Raw genomic sequence first — 23,037 nt, 5'->3', positions numbered from 1 at the left:
TGCATGACAACATTGCTTTTATGGTCAAACAAGGGGAATGCACACTGGTTCTGCTGAATATACCACATTTATTACTTTTGAACTGATTAATAGAAAGAGTGGGGGCAAGGCCACTCACATCACTGTCTTTAGAAAACGGAGAAACGAGAGGAAAAAAAAAGCAGCCCGTAGCAACGACGAATTAACTTGTCCAAGAGAAAGAAAAAGAGGGTAAAATAAGTCCAATGAAGACTGTTAACAGGAGGGGCTGCGTTTTTTTTTTAAAGATAGATTTAAATTATACACAGAGCCAGACTCATCAACTCAACATTTCTTCTGCTTTCAAACTCTCGCGCCCCCTTCTCTTCCTCTCCAGATCCTACCTTCCCCACACACTCTGCCCAACACATGCAAAAACAAAACAGAGGGGCATTTTTAAACATCTGCAGTCCTCTCAACCAAAAACATGGCCAGCATGTGTGCATCAGATTTTGGAGTGAGTGTAGTTAGTTGACACCCGCCTACGATGAAAATCCACTGAGAGAAAACTCCACTGGGTCCTGGTTGAGTATTGAGCATCCTCAGAAGACAAGGGGACGAAGGAGGGGTTTTAAAAAAGAAAAAGAAAAGGAAACTGAGACAAACTGCCCATTCTTGACTATGGGATACTATTATAAGCCAACACTTACAAATTTCTGTTGGATATGCGTGTTTGAGAGAATTTCAGACTTTATCTTGGACCATAAAAACAGAGGATCCTTTCATTTATAAAAGGAAAAAAAGCAGCATACAGGGGAGGAAAAGGATATGTAGTGGAATGGGGTGGGGCAAAAAAAAGATTTCACCTAAGGATGCTATGCATTTAGTTGTAGTCCTATGAATAATCGTTTCCATTTGTTTTTACTACAAGTTCGAAGTCTTCAAAGTCAAAAGAAATCAAGAAAGTCTTCATTTAGTTTTTTTTGTCCTTGGTTAATTCTTCACCCCTATTAGAATTTCTTAATAGATCTGAATGTATTGATGTAATGGGGTGGACAGGGCTTTGGGGGGGCCATTGCAGTCTTTTGACCAAAGCACCAACTGTTACTTGACTCGTCCTTGACGCTCCTGGAACACAAACAGACAGCAAATTACACACAAGGACAACTATTTTTTTCCTTCATTTTTCTTTTAAATAAACAACTGATAATGAAGTCAAATGTGCATGTTACTTGTACATTTACCAATTATTAACTTGGCAACTATTTCCCAATTACTAACCACTGCCAGGATTTACAAACATCAGCTTCTTGACACTTAATACTTTCAACATTTCAAACAATAAAACACAGGACTTGACATAAAGCAATGAAAGCCTTTATCTGATGCTTCAGATGAGCACAACAACATAGACGCTGCCTCTGCATGTGAAAACAAATGACTGCTAAAGTTACCTGAAGCCTGTAATGAGTCCTGTTGCTTGGGTTGCTGGGATATGGCTCGTTGCCTTGGACCTCCACCTGTCACACAAAGGAGTGAAAACTGAGCGGAGCTGGAACAACTTCACATTCAAAACAAGTCCATATTCTTACATCAGATTGAAATCGACATAAAATTACACATCATGAGCATCTGCTGACACTGCATTGAACATGCCAAGTGTGTTAATACAGACTTATGGGCAAAAAGACACAAATCTAACACTAAATATTAGAGCATAGCCATGATTGCTTGGAGTATAACCTGAATTCTTTTTTATAAAAACAAAAAAACAGCACGGTGTGTAATATATCAACAGTGGTCTTTTTACTGTATCCATCACTGCACAACAGATTGTTTCACTGCTGTTGATAACATGGCTAGTGGTAATAAATCACAGGATGTATTATTTCTTCAAAACACCACATTATACACACACACAGCAAAATTTGTGTTTCCACCTAAATGTGATATGAAACCAAGTATTTTAAATAGGACACAGACCAACTTCTTTCTAAAGCATATAAATATCCTTGCTTCAAAGTGTATTACACCTTCCCACAGTATATTTGAATACACAGTGGGGTAAATATTGAGACTTTAAACAATAACTCTTGGCATGAACCAGCAAAAAGCACATGACACTGAAAGGAAAAATATTCAGAGCATAACAAACCTTTCTATATACCACAACAAATGTCAGTTTGTGAACACTAATACAATACGTTTGAGTTCAGGTATGTTCCAAATCAATGTTGTCCTAATTTGTCCCACTGTGAGGCAAGATCCAAAATGTGTATCACAGGTGTGCAAGACAAGCCCCGAGTATTAAAGAGTACCTTTGTAGATATCTGACAATACATTTATGAGCTACAATACACACTTCTTCACATCATATGTTGGTGCTGAATAAATGTATGAAACCGCTTTCCCAGTAAAAAGAATAAACCCAAAACACTGTATTGGCAAGGTTTCACAATTGAGTGACCTTTACCAGCTATACAAACCCACTATGTGTGCGTGTATTCAATAGGTGACATTATCCAAAATGAATAACAAGTAAAGTATTTATTCTTGCGTCTTGTTTTGTATTTTTGAGTGATGTTTTACACAAGTTTTAAGACCACAGTGAACTTAATTGACAGAGCAAAAATCAAATATACCTGAAAAATTTTTGAAACCAACTATAAATTCTGAGCAGCCCTTTTCCTTTGTCATGCATATAGAAATGTATACATATACATTTACGGCACCATTTTTCACTCTAACTAAGCACTTTTTTCATTACTTTATTCAACAGTAACTAGGTTACCTTTTTCACACACTCTTCCTCCTCTTGACGCTTCTCGTAGTGAGAAAAGTCATCGAAGATGGAAGTGGTGTGTTTAAATCCAGCGATGATCTTTAGCACCTGTCTGGCCTTATCCAGTGGTACCTCCTGTGTGTCCCGAGAGTTGGTCACTGGCTTGTTTTCGTTGTTCTCCAGTCGAATGTGCCTCAGCTGACTGTTGGGAACGTCCTTAACAAAGATCCAGCGCACATCAAAACGACCCTTCCACTTGTCCTGTGACCACACGCCAGCAGACGTGTTGTAGTCCACGGGTGAACGCATCTCTGCGACACCACAGAAGTGACCACTCCCATTGACACTGAAAAGGAGATAGAGAGGCCCTTTGCCACCCAATGAACGGTAGGCTGCATCAAGCCTCTTGTTGCCGTGCTCCGTGCTGCACCAGATGTTATACTTGATGGAGCGGTGGATGTCATCCTCTGAGTAGCTCTTGATGATAAACACCCTGCCCTGCTTGGGATTCCAGTCAAAGTCCTTGGGGTTATAATTGTTGACCATACGCAATTTCTCTAGGACAGGGTGAGGCTCAGAGGGAACCCCAGGAACAACACCCACACCAGAAGAAGAGGGAGGTGACTGGCCTGTACCACTCCCACCAGCATCCCCAAAACCATTGGCCCTGTTCCGTGGAGGAACCCAACGAGTAGGTTGAGAGGGTTGCTGTTGAGATGGAGGAGGGGGACCCTGGGAGAGCGGAGGCTGGGGCACTGAAACCATACCTGGCTGCCCACCGGGTGGAAGCTGATGCTGCCCCATCTGAGAAACAGGTGTTACCAGTTGTCCATTGCTGAGGGGCATTTGTGGATGTCCTGCAGCAGTAGCTCCGGGCTGTGGAGAAGCCTGACTGGGTGGCTGCCCATTGCTGGGAATAGGGGGCACCTGCTGAGGGGTGGCGGCTTTAGGCATGGTACCCTTGTTGTCCCAAGTGCCAATGTCCATATTGTGTTTAATGGGTGGAGGAGGCAAATTGGCACCAGCCATACCACCCTTGGTTTTCAGCTTGGGTTGAGGCTTGGCCGGCTTGCTGGCAATGTCGGCCCAGGAAGCAGGCTTGGCAGGGGCAATTGAGACAGGAGGCATGCTAGGAGGTCCTACAGATGATACAGGGCCGAGCGGACCCCCACCTGGCAAACCAGAGCCAACAACTTTAGGGGCCATGTCCCCGTTACCACCAGGTGCAGCACTGCTGATCTTAAGCCCTGCCATACCCTGGTCAAGGCTGTTCATACCAGGCGCCTTGTTGAGCGGCTCATTGGCAGCAGGTGCAAATGGGGACTGTCCATCGATCATGGCACCTCCAAGGGAACTAGGAGCATAAGCATAGCTGCTGCTGTAGCCAGAGCTCTGCGGTGTCCCCGACTGTCCCTGAGAGCTGCTATTGCCCCAAGCCGAGAAGTCGATACCACTGGGGAAGAAGTTGAAGCCGTGCTGGCCCAGGAAAGGATTGCTCCCCAGGGGGCCTGGTTGGCCAAACATAGCGTCCGGGAGGTAGTGGGGCTCCCCATTGCTCAGCTGTCCATAGGAGGCCAGGTACGGCATAGGAGGGTCCCCACCTGAGGACCATGCTGCCTCATTCAGGGAGTAGGAAAATCCTATGGAGGGGCTGTAGTAGCTGGGCATGTAGGAGTCCGACATGGCCGTATAGGCATTGCTCTAAAATAGAAAAATAGATGTTTTAATGACAATATTGTGAGAAGAGAAAATTCAACAAAATCCAGTTTGATATGTATGTCTTTTTCTTGAGCTCCAAAAGTCCGACCAACATAAGTTAGTTTACCATCATTCAATCAATTACATTATGATAATTATCAGCATCACATTTTCCTCCTCTTTCCCCTCTGATCTGAAATAAATAAATAAATAAATAAATATATATATGCGTGTCTGATCGAATGGTCCAGACATGTAAACAAACTGAGGATTTTAAAACAACTATTATCCTCAGGGAGTGTAGTGTCACTGTGGGGAACTAAGCACTCTTGATGGAGGTTTGTGCTTTGCTTTCTCTAATCACTGACTTCATTTATTTGTGGAAGAAAAGCTTCAATTTACATTTATGACAACTTCAAAAAGCACAATCAACACCATCTTCTTATAGAAAGGCAACTAGTGAAATCCAGGTAAAAGAAGTTGGTCCAACATAAATTAAAAGTGAATCAGCTGTTAAGCAAACACCTGCCAGTAAAAGCTTACCTGTCTGGCCTGAGTATTCAGGTAAGGCTCAAACTCATCGTCATTCAAAGTATCCTTTTGTGTTACAGCTCCGTTTTGCACTGCAAAGAGAGAGAGACACACTGGCATTAACAAAAAAGAAACATGTTTGTGTGAGATATCGTGTGGCACATACATCCTGTCATATTAGCATCATCACTACTTGTTATGCAACAAAACCACTCCCTGCAATTATTTATGAGTCTCACAGGAAAAGCAATTAAGCAGAGAATGACACTAACTGAACAAAATGCTTCAGATTACACAGCATTAAGTTACACAATGATGAATCAGTCCTAATGAAAGATAAGGTGCACTGAACAATCCTCAACAGTTAGTAAAACAAAAGCCTTAATATATGCCCCTAAACAACCAAATTTAATAGTATTGTTACCATTCGGAGCAGACCGATGTATACAGTTCAGATTGTTCAGAGCACAAAATAAATATAAAAGTTCTAACCTACATACAAATACAGCACATACAATAATTTTAATTATATATTTGTACATGGAGTAGACAAGAAACTGAAATCAGCATGATGCTTATTTATTGATAATCAAAGAGTTTACATCTCTCCATAGACTGTACATCAACTCGCAGAAACAAAATAAACGAGTTTCAAGATGCAATTCATATTGGTGTCACTCTTGTCACTATGTTGGTAAACCTAAAAGAGACTTATTAAACTTTTATTACTTGTGATGGTTGTGGGGTAAGGACGACAAACCCCCCAGCAGTAGAGTGGTCTTAGTTATTACTTAGGGTGCTGTGTGTATTAGATGAACCAGATTCGGAGGGAGCTTTTCAGAGACTGACTAAAAATCCCACCCGGTTCGGTAAAACCACGATACCAACAGTACAGTAAGAGTAGCATGGTGACCGGAACGTGTGAGGCCCATTTGGACACAGGAAAAGCATGTCGGAAGACGTGTCATTTTGGGTTAAGTTAGCAACGAGCTAACGTTAGCACGCTAGCAGTGTGGCTAGCTACAAGCAATGAGTGCGCAGCGTATCGGCGTTAACGAGCGCCAATAGTCCTTTCAACATGACGGAGCTGGCTAACCACTAGCCAAGTGATCAGCGTGTTGGGATTGCACCTGTAGCACCAAAAACACCGCACACATGCTTTACAATTAATTACAGAGAATGTGCGCATATATTCTAGCTTATATCGCTGAAATGAACAGCGCAACAAGTACGACCAGGGAATTATGCTCTTGTGCATCATGTTGCCATTTAACGTTGTTAGCAAATGAAGGAATAGCTTATGCTAACTGTGGAGGACCTCACGAGTGCAATTTCAGGCAAAAACAAAAAGCTCACAGACGGCGGGCAGCGGCCCCGAGCACCCTCTTGTGAAGCAACATTTCATTTTATTGTTCTTTGACATGACAAAGAGCAGAATTCTTAGCAACTTCACGCAGACGGGCCTAATTGTCAAGACGCTGAGAGACGGGCTGTAGCATCCGCGCACGCAAGATTTTCAAAGCGCACCGCACGTAAAAAAAGATCCGCATTCAGACAACCCGAGTGCACAGTGCGAGACAATATGTGTTCTTACCTTTATTAGCTTGGCCTTTCGGTCTCTGGATTGGGTCCAGGTGATTCATGAAGGTTTGATTTATGAGAAGAGAGGAGGGGGAAAAAATAGATGAGGAGATATATTTTCAGCAGTCACTTAGTTCCTTTAGCAGGTGGTCAGGCCTACTGCACAACTGAGCCACAGCCGCTGCCTCTGAGCTAAGCTATTCCCGCTAGCCGTCGCGATGCTGAGAAACGGCCCTCGTAAATGTTCAGAAAATACCTCTCTTTACCTGTTCGAGAAGGCTGCTGGCTGACATGTCTTTCCCCCTGTGGCCTATATAACTGTATTTGCTTCTAAATAAAAGTGGCAGGGTGCGAAATTGGACTACCTATTGAAGAGTTCCAGCCAAGCGCCCCTATCTCCCTACAGAGCCTGGTTTCTACACAATGGCGGGCTGCAGTTTGCTTGACAGACTCTTCAACATGGCTGGGCGGCCTCGTCAACCCACGATGGCCTTTATTTACAGCGGAAACGCGCCCCCCAGTGGCGCGGAGGAGCAAAGTATTACACACTGCAACTCACACTTTCCTCTTACAGCACTCAGAACCACACATTGGCATGGTACCAGGGTGAAGTAACTGAGGGGAGTTTTATATATTTAACTTTTTCATAAATCCCCCCCCCACACACACACACTTACACACAGAGCACTCATCAAATACAATCTCTCAAAGTAATTTATTTTTCACTAAATAGATCAATTTTTTGTTGTTGGTTTTTTTGTCTTCACATATCCCCTACATCACTTTGCATACCCCAGTTTGGAAATCCCTGCCCTATTGTATCTGCCATATTCATTCTCCGGTTTCCTCCAACAGTCCAAACACATGCAGATTTGTGGATTAGGCAAATTGGACACTCTAAATTGACAGCAGGTGAGAGTGGATGGTTGTTTGTCTCTTTGTGGCCCAGTGACTGGTGACCAGTCCAGGTTATACCCCGCCTTTCGCCCCCTAAAGCAGCTGGGATTGGCACCAGTGTCATGTTTGACCCTCATATGATACCAGGACTTGCACATATTGTGATCTGGCAGAGGTTTAGGGTGATCAGATGTCTTTTTCAGGAATTCGAGTTAAAAACACATTTCCACATTTTGTGTTCCCACCAGCCACACAGCAGGCTTCTGCCCAGACAGACTCCGCCATCGCCTTCCTTTGATCTGTAACGTGGGTTACCGCAGAAACGATAGTAGTGGCCAAAAGTATGTTTGCACTAATGGCACGTAGCAGGCCGCAGCAGAAATGTGATGGCGAAATGAAAGGAAACAAGACACCACCCTCACCTTCCTTTGATCTTTATGCAGGTTCCCCAGCAACTGTCTTTGTCAAAGAACACACCAGTGTCAAAGTCAGTGTCGACTTGTGTGTGGGTTTTTTTATTATTATTATTATTATTATTATTACTATTTGTCTATTTCTTTTGCCCTTTGTTAGTTGGACATTCGTGTGGACAGCAAAGAAAGAATTTCATTGCACAGAGAAACATGTTTACTTACTATACATGTGAAAATATTGAATCTTGAATCCTCAAACACATCAGTGAGAATTTGCTGGAGGTGGCCTTCTCTCTTACTATCTGGACTTTCCTGCCTTTTTGTCTTAGGTAACTCACTTAATGTTTGTTCTTAGTTCATGTTTTGTGCAAAAATAAAGAAGTAATAATTATATGTCTCTCTATGCAGTTCTAAAATATTCTATGCAAGAAATGATTAAAAAAAAATTAATGCTGAAATAGAAAATGTCGGAGAAATTAATAAACAATAGGGAGGAAGTACATCAACGGCGCCAGAACAGATAAGTGGTTTCAGTGTTATGGCTGGTTGTTACGCAGCTAGGTATGTAAAACAAACAAACAAACAAATACATTGGACCTGTATGTGAGTAATATACATATAACAGCCTATAAACAAACACAAGACACCTAGCACAGATTATATATATTTATTTTTTTAATTAAAATGAAATACATATGTTTTCATGTCAAATTGCAGCATTTCCTGAAAAAAACAAGACACATCTTTACATTAGTGCTTATTTTTTTTATGTTATTGTTGATTTTAACATTAATAACAAATTCAGTTGTGTGACAAACAGTGCCAAATTATATTTCCATACAAAGTGAACAGGACACACCTCTTAGTATTGGATGTTAGTGTCCGTTATACTTATGACCCACTGACTCTAAACCCATTTGCAATATTTAATAAGATTGTCAGTATTCACCAATGATATTTATTTCATGAGACCCACTGATTAAAAACTGTATAATATTTATTGCAAGTTCCTGTGAAAACAAATAGTCCATCATCTCTGTAAGCTATACTCGTTCAAAATATCAACATATTAATACTATTATGCAAAGGAAAAAAAAAATTACCTGTGAAAAAAGCTGCTTTTTAAATGGCGTTCTCTGTTTTATCACTTTTGTAACTGTCTGTCAGCGAATGACCTGAAAAATAAAGACTTGAAATTCCCTGCTTCTGCCACAAGGTGGACTCCTAGCCACTGTCATGGATTTTGACTCAAGTGAAGCTTAAACCTCTGTGTGTGGTGAACAATGACCAAGTCCTTTCTCACACTAAATTGTTTCCTGCTCACTCTCATGCAGATTAAAAAAAAAAGATATTTCATCAGCAGGAATAGTTTAGACTATTCATTAAGGAAGTGCTCTTGACAGTGCCTGTCTCAGTGTGATGGTTTGTGTACCTGCTCATTCAGAAATGCCACAAATATCAAATTACAATACGTCTGTGTATCGGAGTATTTTGAATGCATTTGTTAAGGTTTTGGCTTTTTTATCACCCCCCCCCCCCCCCCCTCTATATAACGGGTCAGATGTCATATGACTACATTTCACCTTTGAGCACACGACACAGTGCCAGGAATAACCCCGCCCTTGAAGTCACACACAAGGGGTCAGAGCAGGTATAGGGAGATTAACACAAAATCACCTTCAACGCGTAACATGACAAAAATCACGAAAAAGCAATGGGAGGAAAAAAAGAAAAAAAAAGCCACACGAGAAAGCAATACTGTATATGAAGGCTGAACACACACACACACACACACACTGGGAAAGACAGACCAGTAGCAGTGACAAGACATTTGACTTATGAATCATGTGTAGGGCAGTAGCATGGCATGTGTATATCATATTCTGCCTTTCAACTCTCAATCACTTTTTGGGTGCTTGACTTTTTTCTCTCCCGGGGGCTTGTTGACTGGTGTGGATTGGACAGGTGGCATAGCATGGGGAAGAGTTGGCCATTTACCATCTAATAAAAATAGCTGCGGTCTCCATGATGTCACCGGTGAGTAAATCATAAATACAAGGAGAGAAACAAAACAGGATCTGCATTATTATTATTATTATTGTTATTATTATTTTTTTAACAGTTTCACAATCCTTTCCTATCTGCATTCCTCTTTAGTCAGTTGAACATATGCCACGTCACTTTTTGTCACATAGGGTTCACTCCAGCTTTCTTTCCCCGCACAGTTTCCCAATTTTTTTTTGTTTTGGTCCAGGAGGATGTAAAACCTCAGGCAAACGAAAGACCACGTTCCTCACGCCAGCCACCGATAACACTGCCATCTTCAGCCACTCGCACTGGGCCTTCAGTTGCCAGAAAGGGTGTGCAAACTAAAGCCGGAGTCTGATCTCACTCCCATACCTGGCATTCTGAAGTCACAACACCATGCTGCCGATGTGGAACTCGATCACTCATAAATCTTCCCCGTTTGACCATGTGACACGCCGAAATTTGTGATTCTGCCACCCTTCTACCCTTTGCAGCTCTGGCCCTCATCCCCTGCCATCCAGTGAACCTTCGAGCTGCAGCCCTCGCTGGCACCCTGGAGCAGGAATGCCACATGCCCAGATCGGTGTTTCTGTGAGCACCTTTCATGCGCTTGTGCTCCTTTGGCTTTTATATCTGTGCGTTTGTGCGCGAGTGTGTGAATTTGTGCTTGTGTGTGCATAACTCCGGTGACCCAGAGGCAATATGGCAGCAGGGCTACTCTCGGTAACAGGATGTCAGGAATGTAGCACTTGTCAGCCTCTCCAAGGATGCTGTTCGCTCACATTCTGCCCATTTTCGAGGGTTAGCCCCTTAATGAACAGCGTTCATTCACCTGTGCGGAAGCTTTCTCTGTATTCATGTGATGTGAATGTTTGTAGTAATGCAATTTGAGGTTGAGCTGCTACATTTTATGACACGTTGGCCAAGACAACTTGCATCACCCGCAGTAATTTTTAAACAATATGCATAGTAATAGCAGGGGGGGGCCAAACGCACTTACTTCTGGCCATGTAGTGTATTATTTCACAATACCACTGGCCAGTTTTGAAAGTGGAGACGCAGCAGAACATCTAAGATTTCGCTTACAGTCATTGAATCAGTTACAGCTGGTTTTGTGCATTTAAATAAGAGGTGGGACATCTTCTGAGACTTGTGGGGAACTACGATCTGGATTGAAGAGTAATCTGCACAGGACTAATGGGATTAATTGGGATCAAGTTTTCATATTTTTCTTAAAACAGCGTTAAAGAAAATAAACAAAAATTTCCACATTAACTTGAAAGCAACATTTAAGAGCGTGAAAATAACATGGAAAATAGGCCATCGAAGCTGCATCAAAAATGAATGACTTTTTTTGAGAAAGATAAAAATACACGAGTATACATTGATTGAGTTAAATTATATGCAATGTTTTCAGCAACGTTAAAAGTATTAAGGCAACAACAGACAAAGTTTTTTAACTGTTTTGCCATAAATGCATTTGTCACTTCAACAACCTACATACCAGTGGCCTTGGTTACAATCATCTTAAATGCATGACATGTCAATGCTCCAATAAAGCCACAACAAGTGTTCAAGGTATTTATATATATATATATATATACATTTTCTTTACTGATTTATAGACTCGAGGCTGCAGAGTCTGCAGAGTCCTGCGGCTGATCTCTCCGGACAATAAGGGAGTTGTTTTAAGGAGAAAATAGCTGCACAGTTGCACATTCTATCACCGAGGATTTATCACCAACATTTGTGTGGAGGGATGAATGAGCCAGACCTGTCCATATGTGGCCCTTTGTGTGTGTGTGTGTGTGTGTGTCCGTGCGTGCGTGTGTGCGCGCTTCCGATGACACTTAGTGATGATTTTGAACAGCTGAGATGAGTTTGTGTGGAAGTGGAAAATGGGGGGCAGCTGTACATCTCTGTCTTGTGAGTGCACACACGCACACAAACACACTCACACACACACGCGCACACACACACACACAGCGAGGCACATAAACAACAGTGGAATCCTTAGGTCCGAGCCTCTTGGGACCAAGCCAGACTGAGACCTTAATAAAGGCCTTGTTGTTTCAGGAGGTGGCATACGTGGTTTCGGGTTTAAATATCTACAAGCTCAACTTTACAGAGCGCCACCATAAGCTTAGCAATCACAGTTACACATTACAGTATATCTATCCGTTTTACTGTCACGATCAACTTGTTCCCAGCCCCAAAAATACACACGTGTGCGGGTATTTCTTTAATGTACTCGAGTATTTCCAGCCCAGATTATCAACTATTAATGGTGGTGTTGCAATGTGAATAGTGGTCTAAATAAAACCAGGTTGCCATTACTACCTCAACCGGCCCTGCAACATCTCAGCCAATGGGACACTTTGTTGGGTCAGACCTCTTTTTAAAAGGGCGGGACCTCGGCGCGGTGCAGGGTCACAAGGAGTGATGTAACCTGTGTTTATTTTCAGCATATACACGTAAATGTAGACACACGGACACCTCCACGCACACACACACACACACACACACAAGGGCAACTGTAGCTTCGTGCACACACTGTTCTTTGCGTGCAAAAAGTTAAGCACGCACGGATCGGTATCAACTGACAAACACGAAACGGACCGACTGACTTGGGTTTTCACTTTGAGAACACCGACATGTTCCTTGTCTTTTCCTAGTTTGGTCATTTGATGACAAGTGTTACAGTGCGTGTGTGTGTGCCACACGTACACACACACACACACACAAATGACAGCATGGACTGGCTGTTCCAGGGAACACAAGGTGATTCAATGGAGAGAAGGTGTGTGTATCACTAAGGAGGACAAGTGTGGGGTAGAGACAGAAAATTTAGTCATGGCCATTAATACTAATAGTGGCCTCTCTCCCCCTCCGTCAGCTGCAGCTGTTGATCATGCTCGTGTGAGCTTTCTAGCATTGCATCACTCTCTTTCTCCCCGACTCCAGTGCTGTCCTGCAATACCCTGCATGTATATGAGCCTATAGGCACATGCAGCTGCACAAAGTACTCACCCAACTATTGATGAACTTGTTTCAAAAAGGAAACCGATTCTGTTGATGCTCTTTTTCATGCATGCACGACACTAGTATACTATTGCACTCTAATGAGGTCAGCTCATCAAAACAGCGATGAGCAGAAGTGGCAGAGGTGAGAATTAACATGTAGAATGTCAGGCACATCCACAGCTATTTAGGAGCATGCCCGGTGCCAGTGCCCTGCCACTGGTTATTCATACTATGTGCAACGTATGCAAAGTGCGACGTTGGCCGAAACACAGTTGCAGGGGGACGCTGTAACTTCCCCAGACGCTCGTCCACTAGCATACATCAGAGACATTCCACCTCATCTGACACTCGTCCATGGAATTCTGCAAATTTTCCACACTATTCTCCCAAGCATTCTGAAGTGCCTGTCAAAAAGACTGGCATGCCCAAACACTAAGTACCTGTAAATCCTTAAAAGAAGAGACATTACACTACACATAATGTGTTTTTCTTTAGGTGTACTGACTCAAATGATGCATTTTTTTTGTTGTTGTATTTTTTCTGTGAATTAATTCTGCCTTCCTGTGATGTTTGCTGTTATTTTTTTGCGCATGTTTGTGCATGAGTGTGAAAATATGTCTTTGTTTACTCTGCTGATAGGTGATAATTTGTCATAGATTTGTGCAGAGTCCCTTTCCCCCCTCCATGTTGGTATGACCAGTGTATTCAACCTATAGTTGACACCTATGTGTCATTATGGGAACACACACTAAATACTTCAGATGACTAGAAGGTTTACTTGGCAACGGACGGCTGTTTTAAGGCCACGGATACACTTTCAGCTTGGACCGGGTACAAAAGTTTTCAAGCACCCGCAGGACATGGAAAGAAATAAAGTCACAGAATCACATGCATCATGTGCTCATTGTGTGTGGTTGGTTTAAAAAGCTCCATGACTTCATCCAAATCTATTTTTGTAACAGGATGACACACTTGACCTTTATTTTACACCAGGATTAAGATTTTGTGGAGTCACAATTAGTCACAGGTTGTCCCCGAGCTTTTCTAGAAGACACCGTGCCTCCTGTATAAATATTAAAAATTTTGATACATTATCTTTTTTTTATTTTTATACATACATGAACCACTTGATTTCAAATGTGTAAACGTGATCGTTGATCATATATGTGATGTGTGTAGTCCTAGTGGTGGCAGTGGGAGTGTTGGAGGAGGGTGGGGGTCTGGTATAGGTGGGAGGGGTTGACACAGAGATGTACAGGACAGGACACCCTCATGCTTGCTCCATAAACCTCACCACATTTCGCTGCCGCAGCTGCTCTGGCGACTCTGGCGCGGGCTTTCGCACTAAGCAGCGATCAACGAGGCCGTTCCGCCGGGGAAAAAAAAAACCCTCCCAGAAAACGAAATAATAACGGAATGTTCCCGCTCTCTCTCCCAGCAAGGTCGGTTTACGCAGACGCGTGAAGACGCCGCTCGTTTACCATGAGCTGTTTGGATGTTATGTACCCAGCCTATGGACATTACGCACCGTACGCACCGACTGCTCCAGCGTTTATCAGCAGCTTCCAGGTAAGACATGTGCAAATGTTGCTGTGATGAGATTTTTATTCTTACATTTCCTAGAGATCGCTGAGTGAGGAACAAGTTGATGCGTAAAAAGTTAAACAGAGATGGACATGTTTTTTGCCGCTTTTTGAATGTAAACATTGGTTTAATTCAGTAGTAGTGGTTGGATGTCTTTACCAAGTGCATAAGTCATTCTGCACAGACACAAAACTCTAATTTGGACACACACAGGCATGCTCCCCCCCCCCTCTCTCTCCCACACACACACACACACAGAGTGATGCCACACACAAAGAAAAACATTATGTCAAAATGTCTCACACACAGCTCCACAAGTGTCCCCACTAACACCTGTCTTAACCCTGTCCCTGCTCCCCCCCCCCTCCCTCCCTCCCCCACCCTGACAGACTCCCACAGGTCTGAACATCACTCCTCCTCACTGCCGGGATTTTATGGACACTCCCAGGGGTCCTGAAGGGATGTCTGGGGGCCCGGGCAACGGAGGGTCAGCTTCCTCCTCATCCTCATCCTCATCGACCACTTCCTCTTCCTCGTACACGGCCGTGGCTGCGAGGCCAGAGGAAGGGACCAAGGAGAAGCAGGAGGCCCCAGAGGCCGAGTACCTGACGTCCCGCTGTGTCCTCTTCACCTACTATCAGGGAGACATCAGCAGCGTGGTGGACGAACACTTCTCCAGGGCGCTGAGCTCCTACATGGACGGAGAGGGCAAACGGAGGGGGGCAGAGCAACAGGGCCCAGGTATGCCATGGTGCCCCAGGGCAAAGGCTCGTTTGCGAATCAAGGTGTCCTTTTGTGAGTAAGGCAAACCGTATGTGCGTGGTAACTTTTCCAGTTCGAAAATCTACCCCCCCCCCCCCATAATGTGGTGACTAAAATGAATTAGAGCAAATCCTTTAACTCGAGGGTGATCAATTATAAATTATAGGGCTGCGAAATATGGCCAAAAACATGAGCGCAATAAAAGAAGTCTTGAAGAAATTTGGAAGAAACCAATTCATTTTTGGTTTAAAATTCTTAATAGACAGGAAAACAAGAAAGAGTTGTTAAAAATAGAAATTATTTTGCAAATCTGACCGTGATATCAATTCGTTTATTCCGTAAAAAGGCCGGAAAATGTTGCAAAATGTTGATCGCTTTTTTACCAAACCTGGAAATATTCGTCCCCAAACCAAAGTGATTCTGTTTTTAATCATTTCTGTGTTGTGTTGCGCAAAGAAAGCCGAAAATATTCTTATTGAAGAAGCTGAAAAAAAATCAGAAAACTTCAAACTCAATCCCAATCAAAACAGTTTAATTTAGTAATCGATGAGCGATTAATCGCTGCAGCCCTAATATCAATATAAGTTATGGTCCAGCCCTAATAAATCATCAGTGTAGTTCACGAAATCATTGATATTTGGTTGCTATGAAGTCGGTATTCCATTCGGAAGTCATTTCCTCGAGCACATTCATGACTCGTGCATGTGTGCATCATGTTTTCTTTAAGCGGGTTTGTCCATGTACTCTACATTTCACAACTTCCGCTGATTTATGGGAGGCTGCTGCTGCTGCTGCTGCTGGTGTCTGTGTCTGTGTTTCGGGGCCACACTGGCTGAGCTGACAGTTCTGCAGAGCACAGCAGACAGAGTGTCAGACAGGTGATCAGGTGATGGGACAGAGGGGCTGCTTGTTGGCGCTGTTGTCCCTGGAGAGGTCAGGGGGTCACTGGGGTCAGAGGTCAGTGCAAGTCAAGCGCTGTGGGCAATCAAAGGGGACTTAAAAGAGGCAAAGACTTAAGAAAGAGAGACTACACACTGCTGTGTGTGGCTTAAGCTTAAAGTTTTGAATACTCAAATTAGCAACGTAATGTGGTGTTGACATTTTAAGTTTGCAAATGAAAGCCACTTTGAAATCGCGTGCAGGGACACTGCAGATGTCCCCGAGATAACCATGTAGGGCCGATGGCTCCTTCTCTCTCTTTCCCAGTCCAGTGTGGACGTCTTCATTTCGACACTAGCGCACACCTTCTGCCTCCCAACAGATGCTATGTTTATACATGGCCGTAAGCGCACAGCCTCGCCGGCGTATCCCCTTCAAACATCTCGGTGGCTGCCATGCTGACTCGCTCCCTCCGGCTCCTGCCCCACAATGGCTGCTCAGTCAGTTGCCGAGCCCGCTCGTCATATGCTGTGGTCTGTGTCACACAGGCGGAGGAGGGGGGGTGAAACACAAGCTCCCAGTGTGGCGTTGGTGTCTGTTTTCAGAGGAATACCTAAATATAAATGTATACTTTAAAAAAAAAAAAAAAACAAACATATAATGGTTCCCTGACATTCTGTCAAGGGCAAGGGGGCGGGGGGCAGAGAAAACAACAGGTGGGGGTGCAGGAGACAGAGGAGAGAGAGGGGTGGAGGGTGGTCGCACATTGCCAGAGTAGTGTGTCTCAGTGTGTGTGTGTGTGCACGCATGAGCATGTTGTGAGACTTTCAGAAGTACTGGGCTGACATGACAGTGAGAGATGTCACCACAGCGAGTGATTTAAGGCTCTGGGAGATTTTGGGCAGCCACCAGGTCAGAGCGTCTACCTTATATAGAATTCTAGGATATAGGGACGCCTCTCTTCCTACCGTCCTCTCTCCCTGTCTCTCTCTCTCTCCCTCTCTCTCTGTCTGTCTCTCTGTCTGCTAGAACGCTGTTGTGTTTATTTCTGTGTCTTGTTGGGGCTAGGGCTGTGTGACAGCATGATCCAATGGGGAAGATATCTGGGCCAGAGGGTGTAGCAGTCATGTGAGTGACATCTACGTTTCAGTAAGGGTTGTTTATTGTTGTGCGCAGCTCCAGCAGCCTTTCAAACGTCCTGTGTCAATCCAGTGATTCATTGGACTTCATATATATATATATTGAATCCATTGTTTGCCCTCCCCTCCCCTCCTCTCCACCGTTAGATACCCCCTCACCCAGCAGCCGGCGGAGCTTTCCCCCATCCTTCTGGGACAGCAACTACGCCTCGCCTCAAAGCCGCTCCCACTGCGAGACGGGAGCACCTTCCTATTCCATGGACCCATATGCATCAGGGTTACACCCGGGCCTCCCTCATCCACACGCGCATCCACACGCTCACCCACACGCTCATCCTCACTCCCATCCTCACCCTGCAGAGAGCTGGGGATACCCCCAGGCCCAGGCCTACGGGCCTCCAAGGCCCCTCCACGAACTCTATTCCCCCGCAGCTTTAGAGCCTCACTACGGTCCCCTGTTGATGCCAACGGTGAGGCCACCTCATCTCCCCACCTTGCAGAGCCACTATGAGGTGAGCAAGCTGGAACCCAGTGCGTCCTGGCCCGGCCTGCTACCCCCGGGAGACGTCAGCCAAACAATGGCACTCAACATGGATGCAGGTAAGATGGCCACTAAAGAAATAGAAGAAACAAGTAGTGGGATCTTAAGGGTCACATGCTGGTTTAGTGGCTAGCAACTGTTGCCTCACAGGTACTTAAGGTCACTGGTTTGGATCCTGGTTCGATAGCGGGCCTATGTTTCCTCATGTGTGCCTGGTTTCTCTCCGGGTTCTCAGACTTCGTCCCACAGTCCAAAAACATGCAGAGGTGAACTGGACTTTCTCACATTTTCCTTTTTTCCACTTCTCATTCAATAACTATATATATATATATATATGTCTATAAGATCAATACAACAAAGGCTCAATATGTAGATTCATTCATCAGTTGAATGAAACATTTTTGTACAAAACCTTAACAATGAATGGCAATCAACAGCTAGAAAACCCCTGCTGGTCATGAAGTGCTTTGACTCTTGATGAAAGACGCAAGAACACATAACTCCCCACATCATTTATACGAGTGTGAAAAGCCAACATTAATTATGTGAACAGCGTGATGGAGGAATGAACCATTAAAAAAAAAAAAGGAAAAAAAGAGAAAAGACTCGGCATACTTGACGTGCTCGGTTAGTGACCGGTTCACTCGGATGGTGGACGAGGGACATGCGTTACCCCCGCATGTGTTGGTGACGGTGATGCTGATGATGGGAGAAGAATACAGTCAGGTGGAGGCAGAGTGGAGAACATTGGATGTTGGACATCAATATTGATATTATATTTCTGCACTATTTAAACGTTTTTTTTAGCCACATCACCGAGCCTCACGTTTAATTGCTTAAACCCTATATCTTTAAGTATTGACCTGCATTCACACACACACACATTAACTTTCAGCCCTGAATGATGCACGTGTCCACATGCTCTTCACTAGACCCTCACAGACACACACACACATCATAATCACCACAGAGGCTTTTTTTCTAAAACAGGATGTTTGGCTCACGTAGACTCCATGACAACCTGCGTTCTGTTGTTCGCTGTAGTCTTCCTCATTGTGTCTTTGTCCCCCCCTTTTTTTTTTCTTCTCCTCAGGCCTCCAGCAGCACAAGAAAGGCAAGGAGCTGTACTGGTTCTAACAAGCCCTCAGTCACATTGACCAGCCATTACCAGATCCAATTAGTCCCTGGACCGGCTCTGCTATTGAAGCAGCGTGTCCCTTTATCCCCCCAGCACACATTGCATCCCCACCTATCCAACCCCCCCTCCCCTTCCTCTTCTCTGTGCTCTTGGCCTCCCCTGCCAGTACACACAGCCTTGCTCCAGGTTTGACGCGTGTGCACCATGGAGATAAAGCAGAGAGGGAGAGACAGAGGAAGAGCCCCACAGAGTGTCACTGTCCATAATCTGTACCGCCGCCTTCTCGGGGCCTCGTTTCCCCTCCACTGCCTCTCCCGCCGCAGCGCGTGCGGCACAGACCTTGGCAAGGCGCGGGCCGTGGTGACCTGTTTGGACTGAGAAAGACAGGATCACAGCAGACTTTAGCGGAGGAGAGAGAGAGAAACAGGGGCCGCGCGGGGGGGAACAGAGGGATAAATCGCAGCAAGCAGGATTCCCTCTTGTGTCCCTGGTTATCTCTGCCTCATGTTCTTCTATCTCGTGGTGAGAAACTGGAGCAAAGATGGTGGCAGTTCTTGCTTGGTGACTGTTACGATGCCTTTATTATATATTTTTCTCTGAAATAAAGTGTTTCTATTTATTGGCGTTTATGTGTATTTCTGAAATGTTTGTTTAGGCCAGTTTTCTGAGATTATTGTGGTTCGGTTTATTGTGTTTTTTTTCTTAAAACAGAAGGGGATGGAGTGGACCTTCCCCACTGTCGCTGATTTGTTTTGTTTGTTTCCATCTATGAAAGAACCTTGTGTGGAGAATAATAAAATAAAACAAACATATCAAAGAATGGTTCAGTTAAAACAACATGTTTGCACTGAGCGCCTCCCAGATTGTGTTCTTCCACTTTGATGATGTTCCATGTCTTTATTTCTCTGTCATTTTTAGACGTTTGAATGTGGAATTTCTAAATTTTTTGTGGATTTTTTTTCTCCCTGTGTGTCATTTCTCAATTTCTTTTGCCGTCGAAGAAAATTGTGAATCAATAAATATTTTTATGGTACATCGTGACATGTCCATGTTTTATGTGAGCTACTACTGTACTATGTGTCCACCAATGATACAGTATATAGAAATTGAACGTCACTGCTCTCATTTGAAGGGCCATCCCATTTGAATTCCGGCCCGCATTCACACTTTGTCACCTATAAAGTGGGAACGAGTAGTGAATGCCAGCAATGTGCAACCAGAGAGCACGCGAGTCAAGTCATCCCAGCTATGCACCAAACGTTGCTGTGTTATTGATCCGATAATCAGATTATGTGCAAAAGTATGCCGGGCCTGAGCCACTGTCACAATTTAGCGGCCGTTATGTGTGACCCCCCCACTAGAGAGCAGCCAACTATGTCGATTGGCTCTAAGCTGAGGAAACACGAATAGTACATGAAATTAGACGAGTTAACGCGGGACGGCGTTCCTCTCGGTTCCCCATGCCAAGCATCTTAGTGCCTTTTTAAGCAAGTATTGTCACTGGGCCTGAGGGGTTTCCTTTCCATATTAGATGTTCATCCTATTATAGATTGTGTGCAACCACGGCTATTGTCATTTACACACCCAGGACATATGAGTACATATGAGGAAAAATGCATTGATTCACACATTTAGTCATGACAGTTGCTGCTCTGCTTGTTAGCAGTAATTGCAGGTGAAGAATTGGAGAGAGAATACAGCATAAGCAGTGAAATACTGCCCTCTCAAGGTGGCTTTGCGACACTGCAGATGTCAGCAAAGAAAAGAAGAGAGGTTCACACAGCATAAACTTCCTGGAGTTGCATTACTTTCACAGTAGGTTATTGTACAATTTTGTTTTGTAAATTGCTGTAAATGAACCTCCGTTTACTATAACCTCAGTTATGCCAGTACTGTGAGTTCACAGTAATAAATGAAATAAATGTTGTATTTAACTGCGTAAATGATGCTTAAAAGGTATCACTTTTTAAGCAGGGGTTTCCTGTAACGGCCTATATTCATTTAATGTAAAACACAACAATAAGGTATAAGGTTGTAAAGGATCAAACTAATTGATTGTGAAATGTGCAGTTTAAGTCTGAAAATATTTATAGAATCAATTTGTCGAACATGTGAGCAGCGTTACGGTCAATGCATGTCAGTTGTCAGACATGATAAGGATTTAAGCCTATAAATAGAAAAGTGTGTGTGCCGGCGACTAATGGACCGGATGTGATTGTGTCCAACAAGTCGGGGTTTTTGGAGACGCACATGTGACCGACTGGAAACCGGGGACTTAAATAAAATGATAAACGTGGACACAGTGCGTTTAATTTCCTATCAAAAATAGTTTTGAGTTGTGGGAACGTCTGTACAGGGAAGTGATTCTTTGCAGTCTCTCTCTGACATGACCAGGCATTTCCTGAGAACTGCTGATTCTGCAAGGCATGAGTGTCACGAAAACAAGAAAATACACTTCAACCTCACCGGCAAGGAGTCCTGTGACTGTCGGTCAAAGGTCACGTTATAAACGATGTTGATCCTCATTCTCATGTGAATTGAGTTTGACCTAAAACTTTAAATTCTTCCCCAGTTTTTTTTTTTCGTAAATGGTTTATTGTTTTTCCACCTTCAAATTTACTGCAGTCAACCTTTATGCACTGGTGACATAAAGCAGTAAACTGAGGCGTCATCATTTTCAAATGCATCACGGTGGCATTTGCAAAAGAATGTCATGCAACCAAAACATGTGGTACACCGATGCAGTACATGGACAGTCAGTGGTAGAGTGTGATTTCTGTTTTGTTTTGTGAAATCAAAAACACACACACACTTGAAACATGCTCACATTCACACACACAAACTTTAATGTATGAACTATGAACTGTGAAGTCCTGTTGTTTTGAGTCATGGGGTTGAGCTCGTCACTTGACTGTCGTCGTAAACGGTTTATCACACGAGGAACAGCACAAACGCTGTGTGTGCAAATGCGCACTTTCAGGAGTTTGGACCAATAATAAATAAATATCATTTTTTTTCCAACTCCACACGCCAGTATTTCTAAACAAAAGGCTTTTACTAACAGTGTTGCATGTGCGTCATGTGTTTTGTGGCATCGATAGTGTCTGGTCTTCATGTGATTTGGTTTGGGACTATAGGAAGAGAAAAGTTCTAGGATATATTGGATTTCTTGTGGTTTTAAATGGCAGGAAAGGCACCGTGAGGAGTTCAATGACGTCTGTAAACTTTGAGGTGTGACGAAATGCAGCCGTGTGACCGTCAGCCACACAAAGACACATTTACAGGTGTCTTCATCGTCGGTATTGAAACGTATTTAATCGCAAAAATGAATTAGAAAATGAACATTTGTCAGTTCTATTTTGGTTTGTTTGGGTTTATTTGATTTGCTCTTCGGTGTTCATGCTGTACAACACATAATCCTGGCAATCAAAGATGGGATGGAAACAGGCAAGATCTACACAGGATGTGTGAATCAGAACGGAACACAGTCAATGGAAAAAAAACGTGAATCAAAAACAATATCAAATGTAAGAAAAGGTGTAATTAAATGTCACTGACATTTACTATTTCCCTCCTAAAAGAACCAAGTCCGATGTGAAGTCGTCTTCTACAGGAGGGAAAAACACAACACACAAATACCAACAACACATGAGCATTAGGAAAAACACTTCAAACACACCTTCACTTCGTGGGTGTTCAGTGCAACCTCTGTTTCTGAGAAACGCCGTCATCAATCTTACATATTTTCAGTGTGGCATATTTACAGTAGAAGTGAAAGCGCACATTCCTGTATATTTGTTTTGTTCTTTAAAAAAGTTTTTAAGAAGCACAAATAAAGAAATCCCTTCTTTTTGACATCATAGCACAGAAGCACTAAACAACTTCTGCTCCTGTGGTTGATACATAAGTTTCCCAAAATAATGGCATCATGCAAATTTCTTAGAACACGTTACTCATTCCTTATTTCAACCATTACCGTACAGCATCTTTCTCGTACTCCCACATCATGAGCTGCTGACACGCTCAGTTTTCTCTCTCTCTGGCTTTATGAGCCACTTGCAGCCACCTGACTGGACATACAG

At 43.5% G+C, this 23,037-nt stretch overlaps 2 protein-coding genes across 3 annotated transcripts; one reads left to right on the top strand and one right to left on the bottom strand.

Moving 5' to 3' along the window:
* On the bottom strand, positions 1-7,021 carry ythdf2 (YTH N6-methyladenosine RNA binding protein F2). The gene is made up of 6 exons (XM_058615761.1): positions 6,817-7,021; positions 6,564-6,588; positions 4,982-5,061; positions 2,750-4,441; positions 1,413-1,478; positions 1-1,086 (listed from the first exon to the last, which is right to left on the bottom strand). The coding sequence occupies exons 1-6, from the start codon at positions 6,841-6,843 to the stop codon at positions 1,063-1,065; spliced, it is 1,914 nt and encodes a 637-aa protein (XP_058471744.1). The 5' UTR covers positions 6,844-7,021; the 3' UTR covers positions 1-1,062.
* Positions 7,022-14,182: 7,161 nt separating this feature from the next.
* vgll2b (vestigial-like family member 2b) lies at positions 14,183-19,996 on the top strand. Of its 2 annotated transcripts, none has more exons than XM_058615683.1 (4): positions 14,183-14,481; positions 14,886-15,291; positions 17,424-17,876; positions 18,911-19,996. In XM_058615683.1, exons 1-4 carry the CDS (start codon positions 14,395-14,397, stop codon positions 18,952-18,954), a joined length of 990 nt encoding a protein of 329 aa, XP_058471666.1. In that variant the 5' UTR covers positions 14,183-14,394; the 3' UTR covers positions 18,955-19,996. The 2 variants fall into 2 exon arrangements, with proteins under 2 accessions (XP_058471666.1, XP_058471667.1); XM_058615684.1 differs by having other exon boundaries at positions 14,184-14,481; positions 14,886-15,237.
* Positions 19,997-23,037: the final 3,041 nt, after the last annotated feature.

The sequence above is a fragment of the Solea solea genome, chromosome 18 (genome assembly GCF_958295425.1).
Source record: "Solea solea chromosome 18, fSolSol10.1, whole genome shotgun sequence".
In the NCBI taxonomy this organism is placed as follows: domain Eukaryota; kingdom Metazoa; phylum Chordata; class Actinopteri; order Pleuronectiformes; family Soleidae; genus Solea; species Solea solea.
Note: the sequence above shows the minus strand (reverse complement) of the source record. Positions and strands in the feature narration are given on the sequence as shown.